Genomic DNA, 27,474 nt, shown 5'->3' with positions numbered 1-27,474 from the left:
TAATGTAGAGACTTCTTTATTTTTATCTCACCTGACAAGCAAATGCATACAGATCACAAAAAAAATAAAAAATAAAAAATCAGGACCTTTCTGGAGGTCCAGGAGTTTGGACCCATGGTTTGTTAGGTGCTGTTGTGGTAGGTTAAGATTAATTCTGGAATACATCTCCATTCTTACCTCTGTAAACCTGTTGTTTAACGCACTGTTAAAGATCATTCCTAGCATGCAATAAAAAAAAAAAAAATCAGATTGCTATAAATATACATTAAGTTTTATTAAATAAATGGATTAAGATTTTTCTCAAGAGTGAAGTACTGGCTTCATAGAATAGAACAAGTCAACGGAATCCTCAGGACAGAAATAAAAAGACAGCAATTTTGTGTGATTTGGCCCAAAGCTTACGATTGCATTGTGAGATCCTATAGCTTCTTATTAGATATTCAAATACCGAAAAGTCGAAATAATCCAAATACAAAGTCAAACTGCAGTTATTTTCACCTTTATTATAGTTATTTTATAGATCCTCCAATGTATATAAAACCAATAATAAAAAAACACACCAAAATGTAAATATCAAATGTAAAGGAATTTTCTTTGTGACCCATCATTTCATATGATATTAACATTAAATTGACTAGTGTGTCTTGGTCAATACTATGAATAAAATTCAGGTATTTGCTTTCAATTAATACCAAATCATGATTTACAATCAATCCAGCACTTGAGTTGATTTTAAAATCACAGAGCAACTCTGAACCCATCTGAGCTGAAGGCTCTTGATGTTGAATATGTTTATGCCTTCGTTGTGTCATTAAATAAAAACACTATGGAAGAGTGTACAAAATTCTTCCAATGCTAATGTCATACCTGTAGTTCAGCATGTGTGTGCGAGTGCGTGATTTATGTTGGCTAATGGCACCACCGTTCCAGCTGAAACACCACAGGCCGCCTTCACTGGACACAGCTGTGTTCACAGCTGTAAAGATCCCAGCAGCGTCCTCAACCAGGCCATGGCACCAGGCATCCATATTTGGCAGCAGCTTAGTCACACTGTGGGATTCTTAGCTTAATTATTCTCTCTATCTACATGAAATCTAAGCAGCAAAGCAGCTCAACATATGAAGACCTGCTGGACGAACATGTAGGCATGTTGAGCCATAAAGGTTCACCTGACTGTTAAGCCTCATGTCTATCACATGTGAAGACCACCACAGGAAGTGACGGCTGAATAGAACGTGTCAAAAATGTGTGGATGCACTGTAAAGTTAGTACAATAAGAGCTCCGTAACATCTTCATGAGTTCAGTCAGACTGTCCCGTGATATCTCATCAGTGGTGATTTGTGGTCTCAGGCGTTCAGTAGATCACCACATCAGTGATGGTAGAGCAGCACCTGGACTGGATATCTCTGATGATGCCACAGCTGACCTGCTCATATTTGTATACGAGAAAGAACATAACCCACGTCATTAATCAGCAGCTGGTCATGTGACCTCGTGATCATAAGCAATGCAGTAAGGTGGGATTGATATAGAGAAGCTGCCCAGTGATGAGTGATGCCAGGTCAGAACTAACTATGGAATAAATTCTCCACCAACCCCACAATGACTTATCATGATAGTCAATAGAGGAATATAACCTGATGGACACGGACAGATAACAATTACTGTTGCAAACTGAGTATCACGTGGTTGTTTATGAATAGGTTAGCATGTAGGTTTTGGAAGGTGTTACGCAGCTCTCACGGTGGTACCTAACAAGCCGCGAGTGAGTGAAAGAAGACCATTCTTAATGGGACGCAACTCCATGTGGCAGAGGTGGGAGTGTCCTGCAGCTCTTCCACTGCTGATTTGATCAAACAAAGACAGCACTGCAGCACGGGCACTGGTCAGTGAGGATGGAGTCACTGTTGTCTTGCAGCATGTTAGGAATGTTCAGGAGTGTCCAGACTCACTACGGCTGCAAGTTCAGTCTGAGGGGAGGAGTTTCATTGTACGATGAGGAAAAACAACCGCTTTCCTGACTCAAAAAACAGAAGTGGGCAGAGAGAACTCCGAAGCAGAAAAGTCATTGTCTTAATCTTCATTCGTCACAAATCATTAATGTCCAGAGTACACCATATTTTACCAGAGTGTGACTACTGCATCTTGGGTTTATAGGCAGCTTCTCCTTCAAGGAGGTACACACTCCACCAGAAAAGCACTGTCCATAGACAAGGTGAAAGCAGCAGTCAGCTGGAGAAGCTCTGATGGTCCAGTTACAGGTGGGAAAGGTTCCAGATCTGTGAGCAGTGGGGACACGGAGGAAACTCCTGGCTCTGTGGTGGCCTGGGATGCAGAACTCATCCATGGGAGGAGAAGATGGGTCGGCTGATGTTGCTGTTGGTGGTCATGGCGGTCAGCTCCCATCTGGTAAGAGAAATAATCAGCAGAAAAATCTCAATATCACACTACAGCTAATTTGTATTATGCCTTTATTAAAGATCAGGACCGAATGCAACAAGCATGTTCACTGACTGCAGACATGCTCATGCGGATAACTCTGACTAGTCAAATTTACATTAAACTTCAAATGGGAAAAAATGAAAACAATTGAGAGCATAAAACTATTACGCAAACTGAAAAACAGCTCCCACGTATAAGGGGCTTTCCTTTTGACAATAGGTTGTATAACATGTCAATTAGAAATAATGATGGCTAGTGTGGTTGCTACCAGAGAAACAAATGTGACTAAATCTAGTGGGTTCTTCATTCACGGATTAACGTTTAAACATGACACTCCCTCACATTGTGTTTTTATGGACATTCAGAAAATTTGGATTAAGTGAATCCCCAAACATGCCACCCAAGCCTAATGTTTTCATGAAAACACAGAAAAGGCCTAAAAGGGGCACCGTACATCAACCCTTAGAAGGAAGGGTTGATCTACTGATGGAAAAGCTCTCACACACACGAACACACAGATGCGGATGAGGAAGCTCAACTCCAGATAAGAGTTGAGTAGCACTGTTTGTATGTTTTGTGACTATGCGACATGTTGTCTCCTCTATAGACAGCCAGAATGATGATGGCTGATCTGATGCAGGCTACTACACATCCATCTCAATGAGACACTGGGACGGACGCGCACACAAACAAACGCACACACGCGCGGTGATACCATCTCCTGACAGATGAACACACTCATGAGCAGATGGACTCACCGAGTGTGATCATGCAAGGTTTTAAGCATTATAATTTAAATACCACACAATTCGCCCATCCATCATTCATTCATCCACGAAGTGGTTTATATTCTCAGCACTGCACTATTTGGAGTGTCTGTCTGTGTGTGTGTGTGTGTGTGTGTGTGTGTGTGTGTGTGTGTGTGCCTCCTCTGGGTGAAATAATGATTCTTTATTAAAGCTCAGTCATTAGGTATTGATCTGGGATCAGTGTTCTTTCGATTTTTCACCTCAATGCTGCAGTTACTGTTATCTTCACATGATCGGACATAAATTCTCACTCTCGCTCTGAGATTTCAATAGCGCTGGACTACACACACACACACACTCACACACATGTAATTTGATCAGCAGGAGAAGGCTGTGCTGACAAGGCAGTGAGTGGACCTGATGAGAACTCAGGGGATGAGGTGTAGATTGTTATCTCTCACTCACTCTCTGGTGTGTGTATCTGGGGGTTGGTAAGGCTGCCCCATTCAGCAGGTTACAGGACCCTCAAAGGGAGTCAACACGGCCCCCATGACCCCCACCTTAAAGCCTCTTAGTAAGACCAAAAAGCCTGACCTCGAGGTGAGGTAACTGGCATTCATTTACACCTTCAGAGGAGAAATCAGGCCACAGACACTCAAGTTGGACGGCAAAGTTAGAACAACGCAGAGAAAGCATTGCTCTGTGTGAAACCCCCAGTTTATTGGTTTTTGAGGTCTTGGCAAAGGTCCTTGCTTTGGCAGCGCAGCAGATACTATACCTTATGTCATGCGGGAGACTGGCCTGCTCCAGACTGTATTCTATAACAGCTAGCTTGCATAAGGTCTTCAAATTAGGACCTGAAAGGGCAAACAAGAGGAAAAAAATTAAAAACCATAGGAATACAACCAAGTGAGCTCAGAGCTTTTTCTTGTGGGATGAAATTCAATATATTTTAATATGCACATCACGCATGGTCTCAATATCGGTCCGGCACACGAATGAGTGAACACTGATGTGGACATTCGCAGGTGCGTAATACTTCACTAGCCGAGAACAACTTGTGTGCCCAAAATGGCTTCTGAACGTGTGACACTGGCACCATATGCTCCTCTCTGGCACACGAGTGGCTCAGGGACACACATGTCCCCTGGCAGAAGCTGGGGACGGGGTCACCTGGGGGTGGTTCTGCACGGTGACTGGTTTCTGTGCCAGTGCCGGCATTCTTTGCTGCCCCGCTTTATTTTCCACCCACTGCCCCAACAGTGCCAAGTGACAGAAGTAGAAACCTTTCCAAAGGACACGCCGCCAAAAAGGAAGTAGAGGCTTTATTTGGTGACTAAGGGGCCTGGCCGGATGTTGCTTTGTTGCTCATGTGCCACCACCATGGAGGGAGAGACTGGGGAGAGAGGGGGCACTACAAGGGCACCGAGCCCTGGCACAGCCTGGCACTGACTGCATGATACGGAGGAGCACACGACACAGAAAGGAAACAGAATTCCGCATCTGAAAACTTAATACCACTAATAACAATAATGATCATAACGATAATAATGAAGTGAATAAGGCCTTGAAGTCAGTCTTCATCCAGGAAGGAGAGAATACTTACTGAAGTCTAAGATGTAGAGATCTGAGTGATCCATGAGGTTGAACTCATCACCCATTCCCTGTTCAGGACAGGGGCTAGAGAGGAACAGAAAACAGAAGGGGTCAGACAGACAGACGCTGCTCAGCCAGGCTCCAGGGAAAACCAGAGCCAGAGCAGCCAGTGCCGCGTTCTACATGGCCAGCCAGCTGAAACCAGCAGATAGCGCGGGATCTGAGAGCACTTTAACACGTGTGAAAGCGAGGTGTCGGTCCGAACGGTCAGGATGTGAGGGACTGAGAGAACGCTCCCACTCATGAAAGCCCACAGGATGTTAGTGGTGAAACTCTCACTCCAACTTCCTGCCTTCCTTCCTACCCACATCGTACAGGAAAAGCTACAACAGCAATACCCATTCCATGGAACATTAGCAGGGGATGCAGATTCGCTGTCATCATTATTCCCCACTGCAAGCGAAGGGCTCTGCAACGTCTGTCTGCATCGCTGAGCCCCAGGTGCACCACAGACCGGGATACCTGAGGTCAGCCTGTCATAAAATAATACGACTGACCCATTTGCAAATAGTCAGGTCTTCAATAAACCAGAGCACCAATAAAGTGAAAAATTAATTTAATTGGACAGAGTCCTACAAACCCAATCAGAAGGGCGTTTGATGGAAATTAGAAATAATCATTAACACATTAACACTTCAGGAAAACCTAACCAACATCTACATAAAATCCTTGAAAGTAAACATTTTCCCACAGTGGGGGAGATTTACCAAATGTCCTTATTTTATTAAAACGTCCTGTTTCTTAGTCTTACTGAGGACACGTGGTCCTCACACAGAAGACGAGAGGAGCTCCATGTTCCTTATCTGAAGTGAACACTTGTTGATGAAGCAGGAAGCATGCAGGGCAGACAGAAGCCTCCCTCCCTTCTATCAGTGCACATCTGTTTCCTGCCCATATGCAAGATAACCAATTTGGACACCTGCGTTACGCTTCACTCTGCGCTACCTCCAGCCAATCACAGCGCAGTACACGATACATCATTCTAATTCTGTTGTATGGTCGTACAGTTGCAGAAGGAACTAAAAATTATTGGGTTTATAATTGTGATCATAAAAGTCCATGATTAGGAGTGTTCATTTCAATGTGAACCTGAGAACTGTCCAGATCAGCTGATCTTTCCCAAAATAAATAATTACTGAATTTATTTAGTTTTGCTTTTTGGATAAGCGCATCTAAGTTGAGTGTAAAAAACTTGACAGAACAAATATAATCTTTCAAACCAAGAGTTTAATGTTTAAAATATGATTTAATAAATATCAGGCTACACAATATACTGGTAGATTTTGGTTGTAAAGTACATTCTGTGTTGTTAACTTTTTCTTTTTTACTAGCACTACATCATACCCTACACATTCTATGTATTGTTTAATATTCTATTAAACACAGTAAGATCATAAATAATCTTACTGTGCTGTGAAACTCTCACAACTGATTGGTTTCCTGGGACAAGGCCATTTAAAAAAAACTAATCAGAAGATGCTGTTATTGTGACACTGTTTTTGGCAGAAAAGCAGCAGCCTGGAATTTCAGGACCGGACCACCATCCTCCTCCACTTCACTTTGACTGATGTCAGCAGCCAAAGGACCAACCAGCTTTCCGTTCCGGTTGCGTCCTCACCATGTGCTGAGTTTCACGGGAACAAATCCATTTCATGCTCTAAATAACATAATATAATTAGGTTACATACTCATTTATAGAGAATCAGAAAAGTCAATTTATAAACTATTTATTAATATTAAATATTAACTGGATATTGTATATAATTTGCGATCATGGAGGCTGGAGGCTATAGTTCATCTATAAAACCACATCGGATCAAGCTCCTTATATTAGTCACTCGGAGAAAAAGAGTTCAGCAGTAACGTACTGCTGTGATGTGCTGTGGTGGTTCTGAAAATCTTTCCTCCACAAATTCAGCAGTTTAGTAGGATCAACATAAATTATTCACTCACAGTTACACAAAAATCATTTCAAATTTAATAATTAAATTTACTAGTTGCGACACTCCTATATGTGAGAGTCTGAAGAATGTGCAGTTTGGAAATTCAACCTGTTCCCTCTATCCTCCTGTCCCGGCCCGTGTCCAGTACATTGTAAGGCTTTTACGTCCCTAATCTTGGCCAAACAAACGGGGTGCAGTTTAAGGCAGGCGGGAGCGCCTCGCGGCACGAGTACCAGAGTCCCCGCGGGTGGGGCCGGAGGAGGGCGCAGCTGGGGAACTCATTACGGCCCGACTGCCCCCCCGGGAGGTCAAGAGCCCCGGATTACGGCCGGGGAGGGAGCCTTTATCACTCTGGCTGTTACATTAGCGCGCGCACGCTGCTATTTATTTACCTTCATTTTGCCGCAGTGTTAATCAAACGTGCCCTGTGAACCAGGGGTGAGTCCTCACCCTCCGGCTTTTAAGATAAAACCCACTCCTCCTTCATCCCCAAAATAAAGAAATGACGACCCCGCGCTCACAGCATTTGTTTATTAGGGCAGCGCAAGATGCAACTTGGCACACAGTAATTGAGTCGGGTCAGCGTATGGGTGTAGAAGCTAAGCTTACAGATAAGCTCTGGGGCAAAATAAAACTGCACGATGGTGGAGTTTGACAATGAGGAGTAAATAAATGAGTTTTCTTCTGGGAGCGAGGAGCTAATGACTATTTATTAGTGGCTTTGGCCAATTAGCTTCAGTGTCATATTTAAAAGCAAAGTCAAATTTTTTTTAGTAACAACCTAAATTGTCTTTTCATGTTTTTACTTACTAAAATGAGTAGGGAAATCTGGTGGTAATAAGATTAAGGGACAATTCAGAGCATCAAGTTGTGGAGAAGCATGTAACGTAGATGTGAATTCATCCTCAGCGCTTCCCAGTAGCTTCCAGTCACTGAGCGATCAACAGCACGAGCCCTAATAAACAGACGCCCAACAGAAGCAGGCCAGAGCAGGAAGAAGCCACGGAGCTGAAGCTCTCTCGCGCTTGTAAAAGACACAGTTAGATGTGAAATTGAGCAGAACCTCTGACAAACGTCACGCAACAGTTCCCTCCACACGGGAGAGAAAGAGAAGAAAACAAACAGACGGGGAGAGAGAGAGAGAGTGACTGAGGGAGAGAGAGTGGGAGGAAGACGAGGGGACTTTGAAGGTGTCAAGGCTGATCCAAGAGTGTGCCGATCCCGGGGTGTGAGTTTATGGGACCTCCTGCTGATTGATTGGTTGTTTTTTGGTTACACGACCAGCAAAGTAACTTCAAGCAGGAGACCATGAGAGACTCCAGAGGACCACAACCGAGGCAGCGGACATGTACACCAGGAACCTACTATATGAAAGGAAAACTGGGAGTCTCTAACATTTTCACTTTGAACATTTTACAGAAAAAAAAGAGATCATGCTGCAGGTTTTGTTGAGATTTGTAAACCGTTCAAAACCCCTATTTTTAAAGACAATAAGTCCTCGTGAATTATTACTTTACAGCTCATTCTGGAAGCGGATGTCTATGTATAAACAATGAATATCAATAATACTGACATTTGTTTGAATTTCAGAATTTCAAATTGCTTAAGTGAAAGTGGGTAAAAAAATAAAGCCAGAAATATACATGCTGTGAGGTGCGTATGCGTATCCGGACAGAGTTGCATTGTTAACATTTGTGCTGATATACTCATGTACTTGTACACGTAAATGTACCGGTCGTCATAATCTGTGTGTATCGTCTATACTCCTTACCACCAGGAGTCAGTGTCAAAGCGACAAACCAAATAAAATGAATTAATAACTATCTTAAAATAATAATCTGTTGAGTACAGATCTCGCAACACTGTACAGAGGTATTGCATCTGTACGTGCACAAAGCCCGACACAAAGAACGCAGGACACTGTCTGTGGCTGAACGTACATAGCTAACAGCCAGGATATTTCTGCCTTAAGCCTATTAAAAACTATGAGAGAAAAATGTTACAGGTCCAAGTACTTGCAGGAAATAATCACACAATATAACTTCCTGTGTGGCACCTTATCTGGACATGCAGAGGCCACAAGACAAATTGAAGGTAATGCCTTTCTTCAAAAATTAAGAAAAACAAATCCACAAGTACTGGTTTTCCACTGTGAGGTCAGACTTAATAAATGCAATAACGTTCTCTACAAGGTAAACTATACGTCATAATACATAGTGAGAAAACAGGAGTCAATTAAATGAAATAAAAATGGTGCCACAAGGTCCCAAAACAGTTTTCCTTTCCAGAATTTGTAATATCCTTTATCTGATTCATGTCTCTGAATGCAGGCTTATCCTCACATTCCACCAGAGAGCCTCCTTCCTTGGTTTTAATCTCAGACGAACTCAAACCCTCCTGGTTAGCTATCACAGTCCCATGGGATTAGATGCTGGATTAGGCCTGGGTCTGGGCACAGACTTAAATCTTCAGGTAGACGCAGAGAGGCTGCCAGCGACTGGCTCCCACAGCCGAGTATGAGATTAGAGATGATTGCAGACATTCAGATAGAAGGGGAACGGTAGGGTGCTGGGAAGATTGGGTTTAAAATTAGACTACAATTGCGATAGAGCGGAGAAGCCATGTAGACCTCCTAGCATCTGGCAGACCCATTTCCCTTGTGTCAGTTTTATATATTTTAAATGCATTTAATCTTTTCAAGTCTGTTATCTAGTTCACAGTTGTTTAGGTGGTCCCCGGTGAGGAAAAGCAGGAGCTAAACAAGCTGCAAGCATGCCAAAAGGCCCGTCCCTCCAAGATTTCACACTATAACAGACACCACCAGTATAACAGCAAAAATGGAAATGTTTAAGAATAATCGGACTCTTATGTCTTTTGACATTAGACATTTTAAACAATTCTATGATTCCAATTTTGAGGGAGCAGTTTTTTCCCCAGCAAGACCCCATGGACAAATTCATGGTTAGATTTGATTGACCACATAAAAAAAAAAAGAAAAAAAAAAAAAAGAATTTGACTAAGGGTTTGCGATGACTTTCAAAGTCAGTCTTGCTCCTCAGACTGAATGAATATAAATCATGCAGGGCACCTCATGATGATGCATTTCATTATCCTTCTGTGTTCATAAGGTGTCTTAATTGACGATAGGAGGAATAAAGATATCAAAGTAATTTCTATTCTGTTCTTTGAAGATTACAGGGGTTGTTCTTTCCTCTGAACTCTGTTTGTGACTGCTCCTTCAGAGCTCACAGCCCTGTGGAGTTGTCTCACTTCCTGCTGCAGATCATCTCCTGCATTACACAGATTCAATCGGCTCCCATCCTGTTAAACACAACTGAGACCTGCTGCTGGCTCTCCTTTGACCTTGGGGTAGAGAGGGAGAGAGAATGGTGTGTGTGTGTGTGTGAGTGTGAACGAGTCAGTAGGTGTCATGAGGGAAATTATACTTCTAAAATTAAAGATACTAAGTGATATAAACAATGAAATAGAGTTGGCCCTACATAGACATGTAGAATAGTAACCATTTCAGGAAAGATAACATGATGTGATAAATGTTGAGGCAGCTCAAAAACCTGGGCAATTCTAAAACCCCGGCGGATGCAATTTCCGGATCTCAAAAAGAGGACATGTCTGTAGAGAAAGGGACGTCTGGTCACCCTAAACGGGACTTCGTATCTCTTCTTCATGTTGGCCATTATTGATTAAAATCAGTTCAAAGGTGGCCGTAATGTTGTTGTGCATAGGAAATACAGCATCCCAGGACAGTTATGACCTAACATTAATAATTTGGTGGTGATTAATTTAAATTAATAAATTTGTGAAAATCGTGAAATAGGCTTGAAAATGTGGCTTTGGAAAAAAATTGAGCTGTTGCACGGTCTTACAAGATTGGAAACTCACAAAAAAAAAAAAAAACTGGAGGGACTGTGACTCATGTGTGTTTGTGTCTCTGCCATAACCAAGCATTTCCACCTTATGGTGATGACTGAATGGCAAATGCAGCTTCCATGTCCTTATACAGCCTCAATTTATTTCAGAGTTCCAGTTCCAGTCTTGCACATTAGCCTTCCTGAGGACGTTAAAGGTTCTGCTGCACCACCTTCTATCATTTTGTTCGGTTTGAAATATAGACAATAGCGTGTTGGTTTTTGTGTGAAATTAGGCGGTGTGTACACCGAATTCATTTTACAAAAAGGTTTCTCTGCTTTCGGAAACATACATGATTGCTTTTCCCACTGCAGTGCCAGTCATTTCAGGCAGGAGGTTGGTGCGCTGCCTCCTAAAGGTTGGATAAATACGTTTAAAAGTGACTGTGAATCACTTCCCTGCATAATTGCAGGGGGGGTATTTTTGTCCCGAGCCAGTCATATTAAGCCCCCACTCTAGTGTTTGTGTGATTGTGTGTGGGACGCAACCACCTGGAAGCAAACCTCTTACGAGAGAGTTCTGACTCACGGTTACACCCCGCCAGTCCATACGTGCGGCCTTCACTCCCGTGGCTGGAGCGGGGCTGTAGAGATCTCTTCCATTTTATTGCACAAGCATTCGGCAGCTCTTCGATATTTTTACATGAATTACTCAGCATCAAATTGGCAAAGAGGACAGGTAATAACAACATAACTACCCAGATCCCAACTCTTCTTCCATACTGACACATAAGCTCATGGAAGACCTTACAAAGACCATGCTGTCCTCTCGCCGTGCCCCAGCATGCCAATCTGTCACGTTCCTGATTACATCCTGTCCCCGTTTCCCCAGCACACGCGGACAACTTGCCCACTGACCGGCTTGTGCGTGGCACTTCCCCGATGACATCAGCGAGGGCGTGCAGCACACGTGAGCACGCAGCGGGCTGCGGCCTGACCACAACACTCGCCATATCCTTTCAGTTTATTATTAGCACAGGAAACAGACAAGCCAGCCAGGATTCAGCGGAGAGCTCCGAATGCCTCACAGCGGAACCGATCAAGATGGGGAAGAGGCTTCGGCTGAAGATGCCGGTCAGGCCAGGGACGCTGCAGTTATATCAGGGCCCTGCTAAAACCAGAAGTCGATCAATAATCCTCTCGAGAGGAAGTACATGAAAAGTGTTCAGAAGATCACAGCAGGGCACCTGTACAGTATTACAGATACTACAGCAGACCTGTTTTTTTTTTGTTTTGTTTCGTTATGTTATGGAGAACGAAACTGCATGCTTCTGATACAGCTTCTCCTAAGCCACATCAAACTGTTTTAGGCCTGTTGACAGCCAAGTGAATTATAATGTTAAGCATGTAGTTCAAATGGAGGGCAGTAACTATAAATCCAGAATTAAATAAACACTTCGGAAATCTCTGCCATGGTGCAGCATAGTCCTCATCATGCTCTCCGGTCCGGCGGAGACGCTGAGCAGGTATTTGGGAAAATGAGTTGAGCAGAGGTGTGAGGGGTTGGGGGTGGGCTGGTTCAGGTTACACTAGGTGAGAGGGGAGGGTGCCGGCGCTCATAAATCAGAGGCAGGGCCGAATTTCACGCCTCTCCGTGCCTCAGCAGGCTTGTTTATATTGCAGTAAGTGGCGCTGAATGGCACTGCACCAGTCAGTCCTCACACCAGAACCCAAACACCCCCACACCACCGCCTGTCTGTAGAATGTGTGCACGCGAACACACGCAATATCATATTCAGAGAGAGAGAGATAGGAATTCATATAAAATTTATTTACACATATGACAATCAAGTATGCTTATTGAAATGATACAATATCAATTTCCAATCAATGTTGTGTGGAATGTCAGTTTGTTTTCACCAACAAAGTACACTATTCTTAAAACAATATAACAAAACATAAAAGATTATTGGTTTGGAATAAAAAAAAAAAAAAAAGTCCCAAATTAAAATTGCCAGCCACACACAGCCACGTTCATCACTGACGATTTATAACAGCGAGAGCCTGCTTGCTTTCACAAGTCCTGACCGAGCGTGCCAACGTGATGAAGGGGGTATAACACGGTGGTAACGATGATTATGCTGAACGAGCACTTTCCCACACACCTTAGCCTCAACAAAATTGGCACAGACTCCTTTGAACACAGTGGGCTTGAGAGTGTTAATAGTTTTATTATGCTACACCAAAGCAATATATTACTGGCCTACAAATTCCTGTGCTTTAAGTAAATATCATAAAGTGTGCAGAAATATCATGAGGGGGGTCTGTTTTGGATCAGGACGAGTGGCAGGGATTCTCAGGAAACACCACCACAGTCATAAATCTGAGACCCATTTCCTCATTACATTTCACGCAGTAGGTAAACAAGCATGGAAACACAAGCTAGGTGTCCTCGCGCTGATTCATGGTAACGAATGCCCAGCGCATTTTGGACAAATACAAATAAGCCCTTAGCCACGCTGCTTACTCTCGTGCCAGTTACATGCGTTTGAACAAATAAGCTGTGCTCACGCATCAATTATGCCTCTACAGCAGAACTGCAGGTTCTGTGATCCCGCATGCAGAAAGAAGCGTGTATGGTTAACATCAGCAACTCAGACAGCCAATTAAAAGTTAAACATTAACCTGCCCCCCTTCCAAATAAAAAGGCAACAGATCTTGCCCCCCCCACTACAAAGTAATAATATAAAAAAAAAAAAAAAAAAAAAAAAAAAAAAACATCTCTGGAAGTTAACACATCACATTGTGAGAACAAAAGACTGTGATGTATTGTCTGCATTATGACAAATGCGTTAAACCACATAAAACTGAGTCATGATGTTAGCAGTACAAAAATGGTACACGCCTAAAAACAACCCTGAATATTAGTTCCCCATTTAATTAAGTATATAACTATTACACAAAATGTAAAAACATCTTGACAGGTGACAACCAACCCCATGAGAGCAGCATGAATACATTACTGCCTCATTTGGTGATTTCTCCCAATATTGGGTTAGTTTGCTTCATTTACAAACTATAATCTTGCGAGTCATATGATTGTCTTCACCTATACATTGTGGTAATCTTACTAGCACATTTAAATGTTAGATAAACTTGTCGATTCACTGCCACTCGGCCAAAAAAACCCCTAATTTAATAAATAAATAAACACAATCTAAACACTACACACATATACAATATACCATAGTTTTTCTTATGTGATATATGTGTGTGTGTGTCCATATCTTTACCTATCAATAGTCATATATACATTTATATTTTTAATACACTAATCCAAATTTTTTCAGATTACCAACAGTACAATATGAAGTGTACAAGGAAAGATATTTTATTTATTTATTTATTTTTGCTGTTCTACTTTGTCATGACCATGCAAATTTCCCACTTGTGGGATTAATAAAAGATTATCGTACCTATGAAAAATGGGGAAAAAAATTGATTAATCAATTATCTGTAATCATGAATCATGTAAAGATGCCATCCAATATCAATATTTTTTCTATTTTTTCAAGTGTTTTCAATGTAATCTGGATAATTTTATTGTACTTTTTAGTTGTTCCATGAAATTTCTGATATAATTCTTATTTTTTAAATAAATACATAAATAGGTCATAAAATAAAAAAAGCTCGTTTTTTTTTTTTTATTGGGAAATTACTTTGATGATGTACTCAGCTTGGATAACAAGACCGTGGTGGCCCTCGGCCACAGCCCCTGCAAGCCCCTGTGTGGTCCCCTGCACCCCAGGCTGCAGCGCTTGTAGGGATCATTGTCCAATTTGTACAGTAACCAGAAACAACATCCCAACAGGCAGACATGCAGGGCTGCAGAGCGACAGACGCTCCGCTGGGTCCTGCCAAGCCCACCGCCCACTTCCCCTCAACCCGATTCAGCTTCGGGGCTGTCTGTTTAGACCCAACAAACATCACACTGGGAGCTGGCTGAGTGCGGCTGCATGCTGGTGGCAACATTGACGTACTTGGTGTTGCCAGTTTTCAAATCAATAAAAAAAAAGCTGCAGGGATTATTTCGATATTTAACAACATTTCATGTGTCTGAATTTAACCCAGTTTTATTATAATAATACTGTCAAAATGAACATAGCTGAGGTCTAGATGCAATGTTCTAAGGGCATTCACTCAGAACCATTTTATCAAATTTAAATCAATTAGGAAATTATATATATATAAAAAATATATATATATATTAAAAAAAAAAAACAACACACTGTGTTTAAACAAGTACATTTATTTAAAAAGCAAAATTAATGGAATGTGACTACCTTATGCTCTACCACCAAAAGCAATGAAAATATTTGCTACACAACCCACTAGCAGATAGCACAAGAAGCACTTACAGAAGACATGTCCAAAAAAAAAAAAAAAAAAGTGTTTCAGAAGAAGAAGAAAAAAGGAACACAAAATGTGCTCTGGAGGGTTCATCAATTCTCCATTACGGGGGCTTCGAGGCGTTAACGCCCTTGTGTCAATGAATGGGTGCAGGGGTGAAGAGTGGATAATTGTGATCTCACAAAGCTTAACCACAACCCCACAGCAGCATCACTGGTCTATGGATGGTTCTGGTCTAAAGTCCTGAAATGGGGTAAAACAAGTTTTTTTTTTTTCCTTCGTAAAAGACGTCTGCTGCCGAACAGGAAGTCATGACTCCTCAGAGGAAATCCCACCGTAATCCTGCTGAGTGCGTCCACTCTAATTAATAATAACAGTGTTTCCCTACTTGACTCCTCCGTAAACAAATCCCTCACTTCTGTCTCTAATCCTGTTTGCCAGGCTCCCCTCGGCTGTCTGACAGCACCACACAATCCGGTTTTCCTCCAAAGACCTGCACTCAAGCACCGAGATTTACCCCATACACCAATCACACCAGGAACACAGGCCAGCAGCAGGTCAACCCGAAGACACATAATCAACGAGAGCAGAGCAACATAACGGCCAGCATGGCCGCTCCGATCAGGACCGTCGCCAATAAGTGAAATCAGGAGAATTAGACAGTGACTGCCCATCACAGAGTGGGGAGGTGAAACAAAAGCGCTTTAAACGTCCCCTTACCTAAAGCTGCAGGCATCAACAGCATAAATCTAAACAACTTATCATATAAAATGCTAATATAATAGCAAAAAATACATACAATTGAATTGTTTATATTATAAATAAATGTATGCTAACTGCAAGTAAATAGAGGTTAAATATAGTAGTTAAATATAATAAAAGCATTTAAAATGAAAAGCCTATTTACTTATTGCAGAACACAGGTTAAGTTTACAGTGCAATTTGGTCGCTGGTTGTGCCACTACCATTTTCCACATCTTCATTCGGCAGAGTAGCAGCCCTGTTTTCATCACACCACCGTTTCTGTACATCCCACAGCAGAGCACAGCTGGGAAATCAATAAATGACCATGAGCATGTTTAAACCTGCCCAAAAGTACTCAGAATAAATATCAGCAGATCACAGATCAGGGCCCTCACATTTCTGCAAAGTGGAAAATGCGGAATCCTACGAATAAAATGGAATCCTGTATAATTCAAGGTTCTGGCCGCTGCAGCCCACTAAACCGGTTTCTGGTTGAGGCGGGACTTTCGCACACACCAACGCAATGTAAACGTACGGTCAGCTCTGGTGAAGAGGCTGTCAGTGTCGAACCTGTACTACTTCCCCAATCGGTTCTGAGCAGCCTCATCAAACTCTGCACAGTTCAGCAAACTCTGGACTTTGTAAGCAAATCAGCTGATTCAAACTGGGATTTTATTAACATGGTTCCAGTTCATAATGCAAGTGGGCACAACTTTTTATTCCAGGTCTCACAAATGTTGATTTCAAATGTGAAGCACTTTTTTTTTTCCCCCCAAATGGAAAAACGCACATATAATTTACATGTAAATGGTTTACAAAAGCAAACTGTAAATGACCCAGGACTTCATTAAATGTGTCATATTGCAAGAGCACTTTAAACTTCCAAGAAACAGGGCAGCCAGCAAACTACACTCACTGTTCACCAACATTCTGATGTGATATACTCTGACATGGCAGAAACATAGGCATCTCCTTATTAAGGAAAAAATAAAAAAAATCAGAACATTGTTCATGAGGGATACTATTGATTCTCTAATAGAAGCCTTTTCAGTACAAATTGCAAAATAATTAACATTCATGCAAAATGTTATATGTGTGAGAAACTGAGGAGGGGATTAAATGTAATGGCATCAGGGGAGAGTGGGACTGATGATGGCTGAGGCAGTGGTTATCAGAGCCAGGCATGCCACTGATGGGCCCACGCTGGTGCAGACGGTTTATCCCACAGCCAGCCAGCCAGCCAGCCAGCCAGGCAGGGCTTTCCGGGGAGAAAGACGTGATGGAGCTGGGAAGCCCCACTCCTGGGCTTTCCCTCTCGCACAATCAGACTAGCCCAGCGGGGATTCGTCTGATAGTGCAGGACCCCCACGAGATAAAGCCGGCTACCGTCCCAGGAGCAACCCGGCCGGCATGGGCCATTAGCAGGTTCGTCACGCAGCTACTGGACTATCAGCAAAGACCATCTCCCCAGCTACTGGCCTATCAGTGGCCCTCATCGAGCCTTGGCTACACGTGGGCCAGGATGGACAGGAAGAGCCCGGAGACTCAGAGCCTGATTAATCAGGATGAAAGGGACTCTGTCCAGAACAATATCAATGCATCCACCATAAAGCAGAGGGAATGCCCTGCTACTGCTCTGTCTGAACAGTAAAGCTGCTGGCGCTTTATCCTCGAATGATTCACCAATAAAAGCCTCTTTATCCATGTTAAGCAAGATAGCGAGTAGCAGTCAGCCAATTACTTCTAATGTGACTGTCAATATTATATAAATATTCTCCTCACAGGCTGAGGAGAATGTCTTCGAGCAGTTTATAAATTAAGGTGACTCCTGCTGTTGGGGAAAAAAAAAAAAAACTAACACACACCCGGTTCATGACTGATGGAACAGTTTTCAAAAGAATTTACCTGGTTCCCCCAAACAGGATGATGCAATCTCCCACCATGCAACAGCACTGCCGGCGACGGGGGCATGGCCCCTTCCCCTTCGGCTCAACTTTCTTCCAGAAGAAACCCTCTATAATCACACAGACAGGAACATGATGTAATGTCAGTACAAAACCTAAAGCATGCAGCATAAAGCATCCATCAGCATCCTCACTGAGATCGTGTCAAGTGAGCAGGCCAACTCGGACCCACTTTTGGACAGGAAAATAAATAAATAACTGGTGGCATCTTACCTGTAACTTCAGAGATAAGACATCGTTTTCGCTGACATTTTACTTAAATGGAGCCTTAGTTAAATGCTAATTTAAAAGCCATATTAATGGCTACCAAAGTGCTCCTTCAAACAATGGGCCAGTTAGATTAACAATAAAATGAACGGATATTGCGCAATGATTCTTTAGTGGGGTAGCTCAAGTTTTAATTTATATTCTTAATTCCAGTTGCAGTACAGTAAACTTGTAAGTAAGGTGGCCGAAAATACATCTGAATCTCCACCTAATTTTTGAATGGCGAGAAAACGGTCACCAGGCAGTTACAGCGGAGAAAGACACAACTGGAAATAATCACTGTGGAGGATAAGTGTGCCATCTAGTGGACAATATTCTGTCGCTCTAGTTACTTCTGCTTCCAAGTAACTGTAGTGGGATCACCAGCCCAAGACTTCATGACTGTTTATTAAGCACCAGCTTATAAACAAAATCAAGTGCACACAAATGGCCAATAAGAGCTACCAACCTGGATTGAATTTCCAGAGGTCATTGAAGTGACGGTCCAGGCGGGCATTGTAGCCTCCAAATATGTATAGTTCTCCATTATAGGCAACTAGGACCACACAGAAAGGAAAGGAAATGCAGAAAAATGATCAAACTAAATACAAAATTGTATTTCACAAAACTGTAAATTCACAAAACTGAACAAATGTAGTAGTGTCTGCAGAAGTACTAATCCACCAATCAAGTGAAACTAAAATATACGCATTTTAACATCTACATGCCATCTAAAAGGCTTGCAAATAGAGTTAAAATTTAAATCTGTTCTTAACTGAGAAAAGCAAGCAGCAGCTCATCAGTTCATTCTCATAGAGGCTTCAACAGCACAACATTCTTTATTTACTGCATCGTGGACACCATGAGCCAAACTCCATAATGTTGCATTACACCATTTCTTGTTTATGGAAGAAAAAGTCTGATGGGAAAAGAAGCAAGTGGTGACAGACAAGCTCTCTTATCTATTTATCTAGGTTATCTAATTATTTACCTACCACACACACAACGGCACATATTGAAAGCTCAAGACAGAGAAATTGCAGAGTGCAAAGCAGTAAGCAGAAAAATGTGTCCCACCCCACGTCAGAGCTGAACATATATAGACCAAAGAAAAGTCTCTCACAGGCAGAGTGGCTCCTGCGGCCTTCAGGCATCACCTGGGTGGTGGGTGTGTTGAGCCAGCAGTTGGTCTCTGTGTCAAACACCTTGATCTTATTGCAGTAGATCTCATTGTTTGAGTGGAAGGGCCCAAAACGGTCTGCACGGCCACCAAACACAAACATTTTTGTTCCAATGATGGTGGCAGAGTGGAAATCCCTCCAGCGTGCCGGTGTGCCCTAAACACAAAAACAAAGTAGTATTTTTTACACTTTAATTCTATTGGACTCAATGTTTTGTAGATTGCTTGCTTACTATACACTTTATACCTTATACCCCAGGTTTATAAGGCCTGAGCATATGAAGAAACATGGAAACTAGTGATGGGCCTAAGAAAACAGACAACACCTCCACCTAGAGGACATGATAGACGTTAAAAGTTTAATAAAAAAAAAACTTCACTTCATAAAAAAAAAAAAAAGACTATGGCCACAAAAACTGCCTCCATGAATCAGCACATCTCAAAGCTGCCAACAATAGAAATTGATATTTGACGTCATTGCCAGCGACCAAGGGATTTATTACAAGTGTAGACAATGGAGGGAATTTAAAGAAAAAAGGGCAGAGTGATAAATGACTCATAGTCAAAATCATGCCTACATGCTCCTTCCATTTTATATGTAGAAAAGCACCATTAATGCATATCTTAGTTTCTGTACCACTCGCCTGAACAAGAATTACAGAATTCGACTCTTTTGTAAGAACATACAGTCAATAACTCATATCAGAAACAGAGAAAAGATTTGCCACCGAACATTGAATTCAGAAGAACTAAAACAAAAAATACGGAACTTAGGGAAAACTAAAACTGATTTCATACGGCCCCAAGCAAGCAGTTGTTCCTTGTTGGTATTCATTTACATCTCTTTTAACATTTAAAACTCCTCTGTAATAATGCATAGGTATGTGGCACCAAGATGTTAGCAGCAGATCCTTAAGTCCTATAATTGGTGAGGAGGGTCCTCAACGGAGCAGACTTTCTTTTCCAGGACATCCCACAGATGCTTGATCGGATTGACATGTGGGGAATCTGGCTATATATACATACACACACACACACACACACACACACACACACACACACACACACACAGCTAAGCTTCTTTTTAAGCCACTGAAACTACTAGCGGCACAATTAGATCCATAATACTTTGCTTTTGCTATAATGAGAGTACAACAAGTACTAATAGAAGAGTCGGTTCTATGTAAAGAGCGGCAGACCCTCTTGGCCAGCATTACCTACACGTGGCAAGGCCATTCGCTGAGCAAAGAGCAACTCATCTAAACAAACACGCGCACAGGAAAAAAGCCCCATAGTAGGGGGCGGAGGGGCAAATCCATACACAGCCATAATCCCTCCTAATACAGGCACTTTCCCAACACACTGTATTATGTGGAGTTATGTGGCATGTTACTCTGTATGGCTACACCAGCGCCAGCTGTGCACATTATCCCATCACTACAACTTGTGTACGCAGCATAATCTGATTCGGGCAGACCAAAGGAGGACAGTGCTCGAGTTCACAGTGTGCACAACCATCCGATGCACTGCACTTGCACAGCAAACACACACTCACATATGTATATATACACATATATATACACACACACACACACACACACACACACACACACATATATACATATACATATATATATATATATATACACACACACACACACACACACACATATACATATATATACACACACACACATATATATATATATATACACACACACACACACACACACACATATATATACACACACACACACATATATATATATACACACACACACACACACATATATATATACACACACACACACACATATATATACACACACACACACACACACACATATATATATATATATATGAGATACTCACCCTTGCATTAATTAATGACCAGGACATTGTAGTAGTGTCCAGCTTGTGGATATCGTTGGAAAAACAGTCGGCCTGAAGTCCAGAAAAATAGATATAATACATTACAAACCATTAGAATCACTGAACTGCCTCTGCTCTTCAAACATTTTTATATGATATTTGAGAGAGAAAGTCCTAACTAAACATATGGCAAATTAATTTGTCTGGCACTGAAATACAGGAATAGCTATATAATCCATTTCCAACATGGGTCTTAGGCTTAACGCAAAGTTTAGAAAATGCCCCTCAGCATGTTTTCATTTCAGATTTTAGCTTTAATTGTGCAAAGCCATTAATAGCTTGGCTTAATCGTGACAGGCACTGTTCTAAAAGCTTCCTCTGTCTGCCTGTCATCATTATCACCTTCAGTTTAGCACCACCGGTCATTAGAAAGCTGTTGGGAGGCTGGCATCACACGAAAGGCAACGAAGGAATTAGCAGAGGGGTGGCTGTTTATTAGAAAGCATTTTGACGAACAACACCGGGTACCATGCTACTGGCTCAAGACACACACCAGCTGTTCGTAGCCCCCAAAGATGTACATGGCTTTCCCGAGGACGCAGGCAGAGTGGCCATCCCTCGCCCCTGGGACAGTCCCTGAAATTTTAGGCGTGAACCACCTGTGGTTATCTGATGGAAAGAGAGGAGACAGGTATGCAAGTTAGCCAAGAGACCTCACTTAGCACCACTCACAAGCATGTGAGGACAGAACCGCAGTGTTTCCGTAGTGTGGTCATACTGCTCTTCTATTATAGTGCAGAGATTATTTAGGACCTTCAAAGCCATTTAACAGCCAGTTAAAGCATTGCCAGCCCTTGGCTCTGTGTAAAGGTGAAATTCCACTCTTCAGAACCAAACCACTATAAACTTACCTATGAACAATAGAATTCATCATGTACTTTTCTGTCTTACCAAAAGAGTTTTCCAGGTTAAGTAATCAAAACATGTGAATATAAAAATGTCGGGACATGGGTGTTGGAGCATGAGATAACTGAAGTCACGTACTGACATCGAAGGCATACAGGACATTGCAGGCCCCTTCTGTATCATTACGACCACCCCAGATGTAGATGGTGTCCTCCACCAGCACTGCGGTGTGGCCGTAGCGCATGTAAGGCACCTCACGAGGACGCTCCCTGCCACCAGTTCGCACGGGCGGCAGTTTTGTCCACCGCAGAGACACTGGAGAAGAGGGAAAAACATGAGCTTTGTGAACTTTATTAATTAAAAGGTGCCATGTGTAATATTTTTAGCAAGGTCAAGCAATAACTGTATTGTTCTGCATCCATAATTATTTGAATTAACATGATATCCAGTTCATATTAGCCCCACAGCCTCATAATACCACCTTGCACTTGCTTTCTGGTGATATACTGCCCCCTATGGTTTGTGTATAAACTAACAATTACACATTTCGCCTTAAAGATCAAATTAGGACTATCTATTAATGACAAAAAAATTACGGTCTCAAAGTATAAAACAGATGACGGAACAAATGTTTCATTCAACAAATGTTTTCATTCCCCTAGTGCCTGTACTACCAAAGACGGCCGCCCATATGTACATCCAGCACTGTTAATAATCAGAAGGTTCTCAAAAGTAATCCCTGCAGAACCATGCAGAAAAATGATCAGCCAGCCTAGCATTCTGCTGGGACATCCACTGGATGAAACATTTCCAACCCCCTTCCCCCCTGGAATTGTGAAACGAGATTGTGGACTTTTGAACTGTCATTTCAGTATCAGCTCACTTCATGTGAGATCACTAATCATGGAGGCATGGGAATGACAGACGGTAAAAACCTTCTTTGAACCATGCAGTCGTGGACGATTCTGCATCAATGCAGTGCAGGGCATAATTGATTAGATCATAATGGAGGAAATTGTTTTTTTTATAAGTTTATTTATAATTCTATAATGCTGGCAGTGACTGTGGCTGCCTGATATGAGTACAGCACCAGCTCCGGGTAGGTGTTAGGCCGCGTCCTGGCGGACGTTGGAAATGAACGGCATACATGGTTTTACTGCGCTCTGTAGTTGCATTCAATTGACACTTGCGCGTTGTTGTTTAACGCTTGTCGGGATGTCAAGAGAGATTGCCGGCAAGAAAAACGTTGCACGCAAGGTTATTTGACACCATCCGAATGTGCAGCAGACCAAACGCTGGTGCTGAACACCCGTGTGGACGCTTTGATTTGCTTAAACGAGCAGAAAAAAAACGTCTCGTTCATACCAAGCGCACCTGATGCCAGGTCAGAAAATCAGAAAAATGCCAGGTTCAGATGTCCGTGTGAACGAGGTCCTTAACTCTCATCTTACTGGCGAATTGGAAAAGATAAGAAAAATTCATGAGGCGCATTGTAATGCGCTGAGAATCGCAATCAAATCATATAGTCCACAGACGCCTCACCACTCACCCGTGTTGAAGACGTGGACGTCAATTTGCCGGAGGGTCTCGTAGTCCTCCCCGGAGCAGTAGCCACCGAAGGAGTAGACCTTGTGGCCGACTGCCACTGCAGCATGGTTGACCCTCCGCGGCCCTCCTTCTAGGTGCACCGTCCAGTGTAACATCCCAGGCAGGGGTGGCCCTGAGCCAGATGCTCCTTAGACCACCACCCACTGCACCGCAATGAGCCCCATCAAGCCACACTTGCCACCAAACCCTGGAAAGGGAGAACAGAGACGGGTCAGAGGCATGCAGAAGGGCAGCGGGTGCATGGACAGAGGTATATTTAGTAATTATTCAAATACAAAACAGTTCAGGAAAAAAAGTATGGCAAGACAATGAAGTTCCTATGGTGCAGTAACGATCAAAAAAAGTTTTACGTGTTTTGAGTCACTCACTAATTAGCTCCAAATCTGAGGTGGAACTGTTCAGAAAAGTCATTTTAAAATAGTAAAGTTTTTCACCAGGTGCTCTACACAAAACACCACTACACTACCAGAACAAAAACAACTGAATTCAAAACCATTCCAACCCACTGATACAATTAGAACTTTACATTTTATAATTTTACATTTCATTGTAACCGAGATATGTGACACAAAAACAAACCTCTGCTGACCGTCTGAACAATGCGAGAGCTCGCCCGTGTGAAAACTCCACTTTGTGCTGGCTTGCTTGCTTTCTTTGTGTGTGTGTGTGTGTGTGTGTTTAAGGGTACTGAAGCAAGGGAGGGCTTGTTTTTTAGTAAGAGGGCCCATGCATGCCAGTGTATATATTTAGACAGGACATGATGGTTCGTCATTTGTTCCTGTCACCAAAGCTTAACCTGATATGGCTCAGTCTGCGTGGAGAATAATCCTCGAGACTGCAGTGACTATCTTTAAGACAATCTCAAAATTGTTCGGTCACGTGACTCTCCCAATAACATTAAAGAAAGAGAAAAGCATCACTGGTCTTTGACCACATGGAACTTGATCTGCCGCTCAGGATCTGGACCAGCAAGGCTGGAGGTTCTCTCAGCACAAAGTACAACAGTCCTTCATACTGCATGTGACTTGGCCATGTAGCAAAACTTCAGCTTGCTCCAAATGTTGCTTAACAAGATTGTTAGGATGTCAGATAAAACCCACCAGAAATTCCGAATCAGGAATTAACGTGGTGGGCAGCATCTGTGAACCTAGATGGGTGTTGGAACAAAGGTGCACCGCTTACCTCCAGGCCTTGGCCCTCACACAATCCCAGGCAGGGAGCCTAGTAGCCAGAGCTCCCTCCATCTGCCTCATCATCTATAGTTCATTCAGGGGAAAACCCCAAAACAAATAGCATCCAATGACATGTACAAAAAGGGGATAAAACCTCATCCACACTCAGAGTGATGAGTGTTCGACCAGTCCAATGCTGAAATCAAGATACCTTTTTGTAGCCTACACTAAACCGTCCTCTCTTGGTCTGTCCTCCATTCTTCGTTATTGGGACAAGCTGGCGCCCCCTTGTGGAGGGGATGTGATCATGGAAGTGTTATGTACAGCTAAAGTGCAACCACAAAACCCCCATATCCTAACAAAATCACAAACACAAGACTGAAGGGATAAGGAATGATGCACTTTTGCGAGAGTGGAACATCTATGCTAGCAGCAGAAAAGTATTTTTTCATGAAATATATTTATTATGAAGAAATTGTAAAAATATATATACTGTTTTCTAAAAACATTCTTATTAGAAACATACTTATACTCATGACACAACTAGTGATACTGTGAAAATCTCTCTCAGAAACATATCCACAGCTGCTCCTACCTGTAGATCAGATCTGATGGTAGATCTAATGTGAAAGAACACAGGGAAACGTTACCTCATGTTGCAGTCAACTGTTTACAGTTCTACCGACCTACAACCTTCAGGTTCGTGAAGAAAACAGCCCTAACATGACACTTGCACACTATTTATAAGTCCCCTATGCTACCAGTGGTCTGAACGTACAAGAACTACATGGTAATAAAAACACCCTGGTGATTAATTTATACCAAACACAGTCTCTTCATATATATATTAGTTATATAGTTACTACAGCCTCCGTTTATATAAATCAGAAAACAACTAGGTTGAGAGACAAATGTCCTGGTTTGAGATCAGTTCAGCATTTCTGTTTTTGAATAGTGACTGTACAAGCAAAACTAAAAGGGTGAGATTTTAAACACAAAGTAAAGACCGGGTTTATAACAGCAGCAGCACGAAACGGGTTGAGCAGTGAGGGAAGGCGGACACGCCATCCAGAGAGACGTCTGAAATGACGAGCGACGCTCAGTTTTCAGCAGATATTTACAGCATTTACTAGACGCCCTTATCCAGAGCGACTTACAATCAGTAGTTACAGGGACAGTCCCCCCCTGGAGCAACTTAGGGTTAAGTGTCATGTTCAGGGACACAATGGTAGTAAGTGGGGTTTGAACCTGGGTCTTCTGCTTCATAGACCCACTAGGCTACTACCACCCATCTTCACAGCTTCACAGTGGTGGAAGCAGACAGGACTCCTGGAACCCATCGGACGCCGCGGCGCAGGGGAACACCGGACTGGGAGCGGCTCAGTCCCCGCCAACACACACCTCTCTCAAAACCTGTTGTTCTGGAGAGATTCCAGCCATCCGAAGACTGCGAATGATAAGGCCTGTGGGTGTCCGACGGGAATTCCAAAGTTTTATTTCAGTCTGTCCGTGACCTGTAGCCACCCCCTCAACTTGAGCTGCAGGGATGAGTGACACGCCGCTGACTGCTAGCCGGGTTTGGTAGGTCACGGGCAGCTCTACGCCGTGACAGTGTACTTATGTGGACTTAGAAATATGAATTATAGTGTCAAGGCCGGCAAACAGCCGCGGTCCGAGTGACAGGCGTCTAGAAAAAAAACAGGGCCGATCACACCACGCTCGCTAGCCGGCTAACGCTAACGCGTTTGGTTGCAGGGGTGCAGGTGAGCAGAACCAACTCACCCTCGCCTCTCTGGGCCTAAACAGCCGCAACAAAGACGACCAGGGAGGGGGAGATCTTCCCCTGTTATCCTCCACATGACCGGGTTAACCGGGCTTAAAGAGGCTGAAGTGGAGTAAGGGCTAACGACGCTAACGTCTGACGTTAGCCTGCTAACTTCACCACAACAAACGCTCGAGAAAAGCACTCAACGCTAACGTTGCCCCCCTAATGTGACATCTAAACAACAGTTTTAAGAATGTATATATATATATACAGACAATTTAACACACATTAATATAACGAAAAAAATAGGAATGAGCACGCAGCTCCCTAGTCTTGTGCAACACGACACTTTCTTCTCAGTTTCGTGCTTTAGCGGGGTGCTTCTTTTTTTGCATCGACACACCACTCACTTTGATGCAAATACGCCGAAACTGCCTGTGTGTGTGTGTGTGTGTGTGTGTGTCGCTAGCAGCGGGGCGGCTGTTTATTCCGTCGGCCAGACCGAATGCACGGACACTCACCGTCCTCTCACCCAGTCCTCCGTCAAGGGAACCAAGGACGCGTCCGGCGCTGCGCTGCGCTTCGGCGTGTTCTCCGCCGCCGCCGCCTCCGCTACCGCGGTGACATGTCAGCGCTGTTGGTCTCCCTCGCCGACGGCGTCTGGAAGTGAGCGCGACACCGCGAGAAGTTGGCCGGCCGCGCCGATCAACAGACGCCCCCTCGCGGAAGTGCGCTGCCCCCCGATGGCCGTGGCGGGGCGTAGTTCGCGTATGGCAAGCCGACGCGTCGTTTCATACGGCAAGCCGGAGAATCACTGTGGGGCCTGGTAAAATCCATTTGATTTTCTCCTAAATTCCGCCTTTTCCGTTTACATTTTTCTGAATTCCTTGTTTCCATGATTATGTCATAAACATATTTATTCACCCAAAACTTCGATTATAGAGTGTGTG

At 43.0% G+C, this 27,474-nt stretch overlaps 1 protein-coding gene across 1 annotated transcript; it reads right to left on the bottom strand.

The window, feature by feature from the left end:
* On the bottom strand, nucleotides 1–27,257 carry klhdc3 (kelch domain containing 3). Its single transcript, XM_028989323.1, has 11 exons — nucleotides 27,046–27,257; nucleotides 23,529–23,774; nucleotides 22,118–22,294; nucleotides 21,627–21,742; nucleotides 21,074–21,145; nucleotides 19,145–19,358; nucleotides 18,491–18,577; nucleotides 17,717–17,825; nucleotides 4,799–4,872; nucleotides 3,971–4,049; nucleotides 1–2,407 (listed from the first exon to the last, which is right to left on the bottom strand). Exons 2-11 carry the CDS (start codon nucleotides 23,680–23,682, stop codon nucleotides 2,341–2,343), a joined length of 1,149 nt encoding a protein of 382 aa, XP_028845156.1. The 5' UTR covers nucleotides 23,683–23,774; nucleotides 27,046–27,257; the 3' UTR covers nucleotides 1–2,340.
* Nucleotides 27,258–27,474: the final 217 nt, after the last annotated feature.

The sequence above is a fragment of the Denticeps clupeoides genome, chromosome 8 (assembly GCF_900700375.1).
Source record: "Denticeps clupeoides chromosome 8, fDenClu1.1, whole genome shotgun sequence".
In the NCBI taxonomy this organism is placed as follows: domain Eukaryota; kingdom Metazoa; phylum Chordata; class Actinopteri; order Clupeiformes; family Denticipitidae; genus Denticeps; species Denticeps clupeoides.
Note: the sequence above shows the minus strand (reverse complement) of the source record. Positions and strands in the feature narration are given on the sequence as shown.